Source organism: Colletotrichum chrysophilum, assembly GCF_026319265.1.
Source record: "Colletotrichum chrysophilum strain AFK26 chromosome Unknown scaffold_239, whole genome shotgun sequence".
NCBI classification, from domain to species: domain Eukaryota; kingdom Fungi; phylum Ascomycota; class Sordariomycetes; order Glomerellales; family Glomerellaceae; genus Colletotrichum; species Colletotrichum chrysophilum.
In genome coordinates this window covers 1-12,043 of record NW_026517526.1, presented here as the reverse complement: position 1 = coordinate 12,043, position 12,043 = coordinate 1, and the positions used below count along the sequence as shown (strand labels likewise).

Below are 12,043 nucleotides of genomic sequence, written 5' to 3'. Positions count from 1 at the left end.
CCTGGAGTACACGTAATTGCCAAGTTTGAATTCGCGTGCGACGCTACTCGTGTGCGACACTGCCACTCAATTATCATCATATCAATTCGACAAGCACACAAAGTATCGAGCTCATATGTATTTTCTTAAATTCAAATCCATTTAACTCTCATAGTATACATAAGGTAAGGAAAGTAAATCAATTAGGAAAGACGCGGAATTTTCTTTCGATCTATGATGCGCCCGCTTTCTCGTTCGTGATCATGCCATGCCCGTCGCCCAAGACCCAATTCCCTCATTTACCCATGCATCCAGACCCTGAAGAAGCACAAATTTGCAAGCCCCTAGCCAATGCTAATTCATGAAATGCGGTAGATTCCAATGCGATGCTTAGGCTGCAATGCGCTTACGCAAGCCAGAGTCAGTCTGCTGGAAAGGAGCATTGGCCGAGTAATCACCCCATGAGTCGCAGGTCTGGTCGATGTCGCTAATCTTCATGGTGCTGGCGATATCGTTTGAGCGCTCGAGGAACTGAACACTCAGACCCTGGCTGACGTGCCACGCAATGTGGCAGTGGAAGAGCCAGGCTCCCGGGTTGTCTGACTTGAAGGCAACGACGAGCCAGCCACGACCAGGCAACTGTGTAACGTCGCGACGGGTCGGGTTCTTGAAGTTGAGCTTGGACGTGTCTGACTGCGCGTTGAAGCGGACACCGTCACCACGGCCACTGGAGGCAGGTTCAGAGTGACCAAGGATGTAGAAGTCATGGCCGTGAAGGTGCATTGGGTGAGGAGCAGGGAAAAGATTCTCGATAACCCAGTAGGTCCACTGCGAAGTATTAGTCTCACGACGAATTCGTTGTATAGAGGTTGCTCACCTTGTTCTCGTCAGGAACCTTGAAAAGGTTGTAAGCCGCAGGATAGTCGGTCTTGTTCTGGGCGATATACTGCAACGTTGGGGTATCCCAGTTGATGTCCATGTTCTGGCCATTGACCTTCCAGTAGACCTGCTGACTGCTGGTGGTTCTGCTGGTATCAACAGTAACGTCAAGCGTGTCATCATCAGTCTTCTGGAAGCCGTTTTGGTCTACGTCGACACTGTACATGGGCTCGAAGTCCGTCTTGTCCTGGCACTGAGCATCCGTAATAGCCTTGCCGGCGTCGCGGGGCAACGCCTTAGTGCTGGCACCTTCGTACTGGAAGATCGAGGCAGGCTTGTTCATGTTTGAAGTGCCGCAGAGCCTGTTGGAAGGGAAAGAAACGTTGAACCAGTAGGCTCCGGGGTCCTGATCAGCCTTGATGATGACCTCATAGCGCTGTCCGACACTCAAGTACAGCGAGTCTGTCTCAAATGGCTTCACAGGTACAAGATCATTGTTGACGACCGTCATCTTGTGGTCCACAAGTTGAACGGAGAAAGTGTTGTCGACCGACATGTTGATAAGGCTGATCTTGTGAGTCTTTCCCGGCTTGAGTGTGACCCGAGAGTAGTTGCCGCCACCGTTCTTGTTGACATTCGTTCCGTTGAAGAGGATGTTGTCACTAGCAGGGACAGCCGCAGGCGCGGTGAAACTAGCTCGGATCTCATCGGCTCCCTTGTAGTACCAATCTGTGAGGGTGTAGACGCCCAAGTCCTCATCCCAGTTCGCCGACGTAGGTCCGTTAATCTTAATGGCACCGACGATGCCGTTGGCGTACTGGTCAGAGAAATGAGAGTGGTACCATGAAGATCCGTACTGCTCTGCCTTCCATTTGTATGTCTTGCTTGAGCCGGGCGCGAGGGGGCATTCCGTAATGCCGTTCACACCGTCATTAACGTTGTTGTTGAACATACGAAGACCGTGCCAATGGATTGAAGTACTGCACGGCGTTAGTATTGTCACATCGACATTAAAATCTGATTTCTGCGTACCCGTTTGTCCTCAGGTTGTTGACAACCCGCACTTCAACATGATCTCCCCAGTCGGCCTCGATCGTCGGGCCAGGGAAGGCACCTACAAACATTTAGCAAAAAACTTTCATCACATCAAACGGCTTTAGGACTCACCGTTGATAAGCATCGCGGAATTCTTGCTCATTCCATCTCCACCCGTGAAAGTCGTGTGCTCGGTGAGCACCAATTCATACTGAAGATTCTGATTAGCACACTAATCGCTAGCTTATTAGAGCATTGATCGGCTTACTTGGCGAGTAATTCCAGTATCTGGAGTCTTGTCCTCATAGGCGGTGTTGATGTCAAACCCATCCATCCAGCAGCCTCTGCTGTCGGGAGCATTGCAAGACTTATTGACCGGCTCCGGTGTGTTAGAGGCTGCGGGAGCGCTAGGTGCCGGAGCATTCGGGGCGCCCGATGGTACAGAGGGCGAAGATTGTCTCTTTGAGACACCATTGCCGGAGGACGACTTGGGTGCTGCCGCCGCTAGGCCGTACAGAAGGAACACGACGCCCTTCGAGAGCGTGGACCTCATATTGATGGCGTATTAAGCAACAGTGATTTAAGGATGTGAAGTCGACGTCTGGTCGTGACGCTGTATCTTGAAAGTGTGAATTGACTTCGCCTACGTTCTCATGAAGAAGATAGAGAGGTGAAGTTTGCTTACCCTAAGCTGCTCAAACGTCTGATCCGATTACAGACCGATCAATCTTCGATGAACGAAAGAAGAAGAAAGAGGGAGGCAAGCCACGGAGAGATCTTCCAGAATCCTCAACTTCAACGGTCGATCCAACCTGTAGATAAGGTCAGAAGCTGGTCCTTGGCGGTGGCCAACACGCGATTAACCTCGAAAGCACGGTCTTGTCGTTCGGGAATGACCCGCGGTCTAGCCTTGTTTTGTCGTCCTTTGCGAAGAACCGGTGGATTTTGCGCCGCTCAGAGGAGCCCTGTTTACACCCCACGTACCAGCAGGAGATCTTTATACCAAGAGCCCGGATATCTTGTTTCAACATTCGGATCGGCAGTGATATCAGATGGTGTTCCAGCCAGTCTGATGGCGAGGATTGAGCGGTGCAGTTGCGGTTGGTGCCTTGTCAAGTCGGTCCCGAGCCATGATCGCCGCCTTGGTAAACGGTTCGACGTGCCAGTGTCAGATGTCTTTTCTGCCTGGCTGTGTGTAGCGCGCAGGTCCGACTGAGCGGCAAGTATGCGCCTGTCCTTGTCGGGTAGTGTCATGGACCCGACAAATTGAGCATGCAAGGCAGAGCAGGTTCAGACCAGCCTGCAGGCCGCAAGGTAATCTGGGCATGAAGCCGTATGCGACAAGAACAGAGGGACGCCACCATGCAACCCTCGGGCGGCTTTCGGGTTGGTAAGGGTTCCGCGGTGATGATGGCTATATCGGCACACAGTGGCTCATCTCACAGAAGGAGCATCCGTTGCATGATGAATCATGAATATGTACGGTGCTGAACCCCTTCATGAACGCCGTTAAGCGCGCTCTCTTAAGCGCCCGAGGAGATGTTGTTGATTCTCTGCCCGAGATGCATGGGTATGCTGGCATGTCAATCCTTCTTGCCCCAGAATCTCTAATCCGCCAAATCCTGAGGACCTAATTTCATTGTGGCAATAGCCTACACCTGTCAAAGGATCCCATACCTCAACTCCAAACAACGGCGTCGATTCGCTCAGGACAGCGACCGTGTTCGGCCGTGTCTTGGCTCTGTGTAAGCAAAGCGTATCTTGCGTTTGGCAGCTGAAGGTCTGAGCAGTGTGGCTTATACGTGTCAAAAGTTGAAGTAGCTCCATCGCCTCCTTCAAAAACAAAATACGCTCGGCCCGGGCAAGCGGCAACTTGCACTTATTCCCCGCCGCTAGGTCCTCTGGCCCGTCTTACCCCCACGGACTCTTCACTTAGGCACTGTGCCTATTGCTTGTCTTGTTCCTTGTCGGCGCATGTGGCGGTTGGCGAGTTCAAGTCTAAAACATCCGTGCGGCTGTATGAGAGGAGGTAGGCTGAGGGGGAAGAAGAGAGTTTGGAGGATTTCACATTCTGCCCGAGGATCGAATCAAAACGGCGTTCTTGGATGCACGAATGAAGCAAGCGAGCTTTTCGTGTTTCTTGCCACCTTTCTAAACAGTCATCTCAGAAACGTGCGGGTGTCAAGTTTGACGTGGCCCATTATACTGGTAACGAAGACGTTGCAAGACGTCTGGTACCCGAATATTTCCGCCACTGGGTGCCGATGGCGGAAGTGAGTGATCTCTTCCCCGAATCTGCCAAGATACGCGCGGCTACAGCGACAGAGACCGTTCAGCGCGAGCGAAGGGGGACAGATTCGCCTGAAGTCGCAGGCGTTGAGGCCAGGACAGCTCGACTCAGCCGACTCTCAGTCCGCGAATGACAAAGATCGGCGAGCGGCTCTCTCTGACCCCGACCCCGGCGGATCGGGTCCTTTGAAGAAGGAATCATGATAGGGCTGCTCAATGCGATGTTTTCTTGGCATTATCAGATGAGCTAGGCCGGGAGAGTCCTGTGATCCTTCAGCAATTTCTGATAATAGATTTCTTCAGCCGCATTCCAAGGGACACCCCCATCTCAACTAGACAATCACATCAAAACGACTGATGTGAGATGCTTGAAGAGACGATAGAAATAAAGGAACCCCAGATTTCCAGATTCAAACTGCCGCGGTTAGCACAAGCAGTGGTCGTTTTCTACCACTGACATATCAGGTATTGACAGAATGATACTGTTGACACCACACAGTCTCTACGCACGCATTAAACAAATGCGCCGAACGCCAAACCTGAGCAAGCGCTGCGTCACAGACGTCTTCTCTACGCGCAAACCTCAATTGGCGATTCTGGGCCCAGTCACGCTTTCTACAGCAAAAGAAATTAGGTACTCAGGAAAGCATGATCTGCGCCATCAAAAACGAGTCAGGCAGTCTTGTGCGCCCCATTCAATAGCTTAAAATGAAAATTGTTCGTTCGCATCATATTTGTTCAAGCACATTGAAACGGGATCGTTGAATCGCATTACGATGGTCAGATTCTGCTCGATCCATAGCGCAGGTCGAGCAAAGGGCCAATTCCGTGAACAGAAGCTTTACAAAACGTGGTTCTGGCGTCTGGAGAGAGAGCTTGTGGGCTCATCCTTGTGTGCTTGACACGTTGGGTTTGGGCCATGTGTTCATCATCAGATGAGGAACTGGACCAGGTAAAAGTCCGAACTTCGAACAAGGTGCAGACAAACATCAATATCCATCTATGCCGGACAGAAATCCAAGGAAATCCAAGGAACGAGAAACCTTCACCAAAATAGAACTTCTTTTCGCTTGGCATACGATCAGCTAATTCAATAAATTAACAAATCCCCAAAAGCTCGAAGTACAACGCAATCTTCTACAGAACATGCCGGCCGACTACTCCGCTCTGCCGAATTCCACAGACGCTGCCGAATCCAAAGAGAATGAAGCCGAACCAGAACCTCCGAACGCGCAGAGAGCCGCTCACAGAAGGCTCTCCTTCTATACTCAGTTATTACTCCTCAACATCCTGGTCGCTGCTCTGGGTGTTCTCTCTACCGCGGTTTATGTGAGAGATCAGAAATTCAGTCCCCGTCCACCACACCCATTGGAATGTAGCTGCGGGTCTTCCCTCGCCGAAGCGAAGAAATTGGACTGCAAATACGACAGCTTGTCGGTGTCTTGGCTGCCGCCACACTGCCGTGACGACGAGCTTACCGCTGAGTTCGAGCGCGCTGGCCCTGGGCCCAACGGGTCTTGGCCGTACTACAAAGATAATGCCGCCAACGTATCTACAAACATTGGCGAAATCTCTCTTTTAGTGGACTTGCCTCCCGACCAGGCATACTTCTACACCACAAATGGTTGGCATGTCGCACATTGTGCTTTCTACTGGAGGAAACAGTATAGACTGAGAGATAAAGGCTTCATGACAGAGAAGCGGTATGATAAGGAAAGCCACATTGAGCATTGCTACGATGTATTCAAGTCTGAAGATCCAAAGCAGGCAGTGAAGGTTGCGGCGCCGGTGTGGCTGGGTGGGGACGGGTCTGACGGCCATGATGTTTGAAATTTTGTGAAGCGCAAAGCGATTAGAAGAGATCTGAATATCTCGGGTTGTGTAATAGTTAATCGTACACTATCTTAGTCAAAAAAATTGTTATCAGGACGGTTTGCCTGGGTTCGCGACCGGGGTCTCACTAGGAGCGCTGCCAACGGCTTCACTTTGCAATTTCTCGCGCTCGTCAGCGGTCAGATCTCCCTTGGCTTTGTCAATCCTTATCCCCACCACAATGATTAGTATGGCCGCTCCTGCACATGCAGCACCCATGATGAAAGCAATCTTGTATCCTTCCTTGAGGTTATTTGGTGATGCCTGCGCTGCGGCCAAATCGGCCCAACCAAGGAAGAAGCTGATACCCAAGAAAAGAAGGCCGTTGACGCATGCACCGGCGATGCCTTGTTGATCGCTGCGGACACTAGTGGTAATGAAAATGTTGCTGACATTGTACATAATATCAATGCCGATCGTCGCGCAGATCATGGCGGGAAACACCCACGCCCAGTAGTTGGGGGATTCAGGTATCAAGATGAAAAGAAGGCTTGACACCAACATCCCCGTGACTGAAAGAAGCAGCAGGATGGTTCCTGAAAGTTTGTGCAACACCGCCCCGCCAACGATGGCGATAATGACACCCCCAATCGCAAGAGGTGCAAACCAGGCGGCAGCCAACAGTGGAGGAATGTGGAGGATGGTCTCGATGCTGATTGAAGCGGTTAGTTTGTGACTCTCGATGATAGCGGAGTGATTAAGTACTTACTAGAAACTGGCATAGAGAAGATAGATTCCAAACGACCCAAAAGCAGCAAAGAGACAACAGAATAACGCGATTGTGTACTTGGGGGCAAACAGCTTGGGAGGAAGAAGCGGCGCTGTTGAAACCCAACCTTGTACGTAAACAAAGGCTCCGAGAAACATCGTCCCGGCAATGAACGTCACCAGGATCTGCGGTGACGCCCAGCCCTTTGGTACGTGAGGGCTATCGGTGATGGCATAAACCAACAGCATCAAACCCGGAATCGACGTGGCGCATCCCCACCAATCCATAGGCATGCGCGCCTGGTGAATCTGTCTGGGGACACAGAAGAAGGTGAGGATACATACAAAGGTCAGAAGTATGCAGCCGATCCAGAAGAACCAGCTCCAGCTCAAGAATTGGCCCGATACGCCGGCGATAAAAATCCCCGAGAAGAAGCCAAAAGGCGCGCAGGCCCCGTAAAGGCTAAAGACAATGTTCTTCCGGCGGCCAGGTCGGTAAACGCTGCCCAGAAGAGAGATACCCGAAGGCAGGAAGGCAGCTGCGCCGAGGCCTTGAAGCGCGCGGCAGACAACCAGCATGATGTAACTGCGGCTGAAGCCTCCAATGAGAGACCACGCGGCCATCCATGCATTACCGGCAAGGAACATGGGGAAGCCCCCATACATGTCTGTGAGTCGTCCAAAGGGCAGAAGAAACCCTCCGGCAACTAGAGAGAAGACACTGGACGGCCAAGTCTTATCATTTGTAGAGAAGTGGAGGTCGGATATGAGATTGGGTAGAAGGACGTTGAAGCCGCTAATGAGGAACTCCTGTAGATGAATGTTTAGCTCTCCGCAGAGGAGTACGTGGAACTTAGATTGAAAGGTTGACGTACTGCCATTATATTGGACAGCAGCACTGACGCGCAGAATCCAACTTCTTGAAAGGTGTTACTGAAGACCTCAGGCCGCTGACGCCCTAATCGCTCTTGTTCTTTTTCATCGAGGGTTGTGTGGTTGTCCGGGGATGAGTTGCGCCCCTGCTCGGCTTGAACTACTGAATTACCCATATTGACTCAGGAGGACCAGAAGACGGCAAAGGGAATGGGAGGAAAGTGACTGTGTACTCGCTTTACCCTTGGACAAGGAGGCGCGCAGACAGGCGTATAAGAACGTTTGGAAACAACATGTTCCCGATTCCAGGCGAAAGTTTCCAGGCAAACTCAGGCAAATTGAGGTTGAATAGAAACATGAAACTGATTCAAGCTCATAAGAACCCACCAGGGAGGTGTCATCAGTAATGAAGACGTTCGCAATCAAGCATTTTGATTTCATAATACTTACCAGGGTAGAGCTTCTGGACAGGATGCACTAAACCGAAATAGGCGAAACGGCTGCGAGCTTGAAACGAGACGAATGGACTGTTGGTCCAGGCTGATCTGATCTCCGGCAGCGCGTTCCCAATTCGGGCAAAAGTTTGGCGGGTCAGAGACGGTGCCGATGGCAACCCGGAGACCGCGGGACACGGAAGATCCCACCGGGCGACCCCGTGAAATATGTCGGGAGCATGGAGCACATCGTGTCAGGGAAAAACATGCCAGCTAATTGGCTTTAAGGTAGCGGCTATGTCAACCATATTTCTTATTATAACCTCCCCAGCACGTCTTCCGCTGGTTCTCCAGTTCTCCAGACTGCTACGGCGATCAAAACACCATGTCAACGCCGGTCCGGCACTTGGGTGATATTCCAGTTGTCTCATGTCCTTGCCAGAGCCATGGAAAGGCGCGACTGTCCACGTCAGTGCGATGAACTCTGTCAATGCCATCGCCTCATAACATCATTGCAACCTTCGACTGGGAAGATGTTTTTCTCCCCTCTCCAGCGTGCTGGCACGCCTTGCTGTTCTTCATTCGACATATTCCTTTCGTTGTTATTGTCGTTTCTGCGTTTTGTTCGATTTCGTTCTCTTTGCTGTCTTATTTCTTCGAATTACTGCTTGCGTAATTCCGGCGATCTGGAATCGTCCCCTACGCAAGAAAAGCTCGCTTTCATTAATCGAACTAGATCTTGAAAGTAAAATTCGTCAAAATGAACGCTTCAGCCAACCTGCGAGCGTCTAGGATTCGAACATCCATTCTAGTACCAGTGCAGGCTCCTCCAAGACTCAACAACCATGCCCTTCCTTCAAGAACAACCGGCATCGAGGTCGGCACAGGCGAAAGGCGGCGCATTGTGCAGACCTTGGACTATCTCGAATACCGCGTCCGATGCGACATGGATAGAGAGGCATCTCTCCCATCCCCGATCAAAGAGTACACCATCGAAGACGCCATCGAGGTCGAGACATCGAGACGGTCACAGGTCGCCCGCATGTTTACCATCTTTCCGTATAAAGATATGAACTGGATAGTCACCATGCTCTTCGTCGTCGGCAGTATCGCCTTCGTCATCAACGCAGGGTTTGGCTTGTTCCCGCTTCTCGACCCAAGTCTTGGCTTCGAAACACTGGCGACCGTCGCGATTCCGGGTACGATCCTGATTGGTGCCTCCATGTTCATGACCGGAGGCATCCTTGGCATCTTTGCCGCCTTCAATGCCGACCGTGGAACGCTGGAGAAGAGCGACACCAAGTCTGTAGACGGCGATGCCCCTGCTATTTACCGGCCCGCCCTCGTCGGATCCGAAGCTTGGGTATGGATCCCGTCCGCGGCCGATTTCGCTGCCCTCCTACGCACAGTTCCGTTCCAGGCCGGGTTGGTCATGTTGTCCGGCGGAATTATTCTATCAACGGCTGCTGTTGCTGGGTTCCCGGGCGTCCTTGACCCGACCAACCTATTCCTCCTCCAAGCCCTCGTCTTCATGCCGCAAGTCATTGGCGGGTCTCTTTTCTTCCTCGCCAATACCGCTCTGCTCATACAGACTCAGGAACGCTGGTTCAAGCCCAGGTTTTGGGCATCTGACTGGCAGGGTGCTGCCTGGAACACCATGGCATCGGCCGGCTTCATCGTCACAGGTGTCATGCTTCTCACCAACGAGATGTTCGGCAGTGCCGTGGTCTCGTTCATTGCCAGTACTGCCTTCTTGGTTGGTAGTATCATCCAGTGGTACGCCCTGATGGAATTTCATTCGACATCTTGGGCGGCTTAATGTGGGAACGGGTAACAGCGGTAGTCAGTAAAGCTTAGGATTAGTCTGAGGCATTCGCCACTGCGCTCCCCTGGAGGCACAGGTCAAAATAGATCATGCAACTATTGTGGGCGCAGAACTCTGGTTCAGATTTCGTGACTGAGCAGTAGTAGTGATATCGTGAGGGCAGTGTTCCCGTTCAAAGGCTGGGTGGTTGTCAACGCTACCTTATCATTTACGCACTTACAGGTTCCCTGCTAAACAGAACAAAAAAAAAGACGCGAGAACAAAAATACGAAAGAAAGATAGCACAACCTGGTTTCGATCCAGGGACCTCTGGGTTATGAGCCCAGCGCTCTACCCCTGAGCTATTGTGCTTGTTGAATGGGGTTGTTGTTGAAAATTCTGCACCAAATTTGCAGCATAGGGCTTAGACCTTGTGGATCGTGTGTTTGTGTGTGATTCACGTACCCGTGTGGGTCATTTGGCCTCAAAACTTCCAACACGCCCATCCCGCACAAGTGTTCCCTTTTTCTTTTTTTTTTTTTTTTTTTTTTTTTTTTTTTCAAATATGAGTCATGAGAATTTTGCAGATCCAACAGAGATGAATGATATTAATTCTAAGAATCTTCATGCAGGGTTCAGCAAACTTCGGACAGCATACGATCTCAGCCGTCGGATTTGGGCCTATTTAACCCGGATAGATCTGACCGTGGGTCACTTCCGCTCAAGACCACCACTCTGTAACAGACGTCGCAATCAAATCCTTGGTTTCATTTATAAACATATTTATCCAGCCATGGACATCGTACATCCTCATGAATCTTGCCAAAGTCTCAAGTCAGCTTTGCCCTCTCAGTCCCTTTGCTCGTCTTCTTCTCGTTGAAAATCTCACTGGCAACAGACAGTGCATCTCTTCCAGCAGGGACCCCACAGTAGACCATTGCATGTCTACAGGCCTCAACAATCTGCTCCTCTGACAGCCCGTTGTTGAGGGCCGCCTTGATGTGAATGCGCAATTCCGGGCCTCGGTTGAGAGCGATGAGCATGCCGATGTTCATTAGAGACCGTTGCTGAAAGGTGAGACCCGGCCGAGCGTATGATGAGAAGCAAGTTTCGGCGATGTATTCAGACCCGACCTTGCTTGGCAAATCGTCTCGCTTTTTCTCGGAGTCAGCGATGACTTCCACTCGGCGTTGATGAAGGACTCACCGAAGCTTCCCTGAGCTCATTGAACAAGTCCTCGCCGAAGAACCCGTTCATCATCTTAAGCCCCAAAAGCTGGTTTTCGGTCAAATTCTCCATCTCGAGCTAGGTCAACAATGCCCAATCTTTGTATAGAGCAATAGGTTGTCCAGAAGCTGCATGCAATCTTGAAGACAACGATGAATGGCCACGCCGCCCTAGAAAATAGCGCCTTTATCACTTCGGGATACCACAATGAATGGCATACCGGTAATGGGGGACACGACCCCTGATATGTTCGGCAGGGAGTGAGGCAATCTGTACAGTGCCGAGCATGTTGCTAATACCGAGAACCGATGTCTCCCTGATAAAGTAAGAAGGTTAGAACTATATTTTGTGAAGAATTCTTTTGTGAGTTTTTATATAACTAAAGGGAATATGAGGACCTTTTTTTCTTCTACTTTAACCTAAGTTAGTTTCTTTAACTACTATATTATAATTTAGATAAGGGTAATAATAGTAATTAGTTCTTAAAACTATTTACTATATTATTTAACAAATATTTTATTAATCTCTTTTATATTATTCTTATTTTTTAAACTTTTAGTAATCTTTTAAATCTTTACTTAATTTAATAAAAAACTTATTTTTAAAGGTCTTTTTAAAAACTTAATATATATTATAAAAAAGTATAAAGATATTATATGATTATTCTTAGTTATAAATGTAAGGGTCTAGTGTTACGGTCAGCTATCCGACAGTAGGGTCTGCTAACAGAAGCTGGGGATTGACACGTAGTAACAGTACACTGAGGTCGTGTTCTGGGTCGTAGGTCGTAGGCTTGTAGTAGATCAGGTCTTCAGAGGCTAAGGTGATCAGTCTTAGACTCAACAAGTAATTCGCAGTGAAGGTAAGCTGAGAGTATCCTGGGGATGAATACTAAGTTGATTGCTGAAGAGCTATGGAAGTCTGACCATGAGCCAGGCTCAGG

General features: G+C 50.1%; 2 protein-coding genes and 1 non-coding gene across 3 annotated transcripts; 1 reads left to right on the top strand and 2 right to left on the bottom strand.

Moving 5' to 3' along the window:
• Positions 1-369: 369 nt before the first annotated feature.
• COL26b_013572 (uncharacterized protein) lies at positions 370-2,446 on the bottom strand (the record flags this gene model as incomplete). Its single annotated transcript, XM_053186168.1, has 5 exons — positions 370-807; positions 857-1,838; positions 1,891-1,972; positions 2,026-2,104; positions 2,162-2,446. The coding sequence occupies 5 exons, from the start codon at positions 2,444-2,446 to the stop codon at positions 370-372; spliced, it is 1,866 nt and encodes a 621-aa protein (XP_053029875.1).
• Positions 2,447-8,829: 6,383 nt separating this feature from the next.
• COL26b_013571 (uncharacterized protein) lies at positions 8,830-9,888 on the top strand (the record flags this gene model as incomplete). Its single annotated transcript, XM_053186167.1, has 1 exon — positions 8,830-9,888. One exon carries the CDS (start codon positions 8,830-8,832, stop codon positions 9,886-9,888), a length of 1,059 nt encoding a protein of 352 aa, XP_053029874.1.
• A 285-nt stretch (positions 9,889-10,173) lies between these two features.
• On the bottom strand, positions 10,174-10,245 carry COL26b_013570. The gene has a single exon. It is a non-coding gene; the product is annotated as a tRNA-Met (tRNA).
• Positions 10,246-12,043: the final 1,798 nt, after the last annotated feature.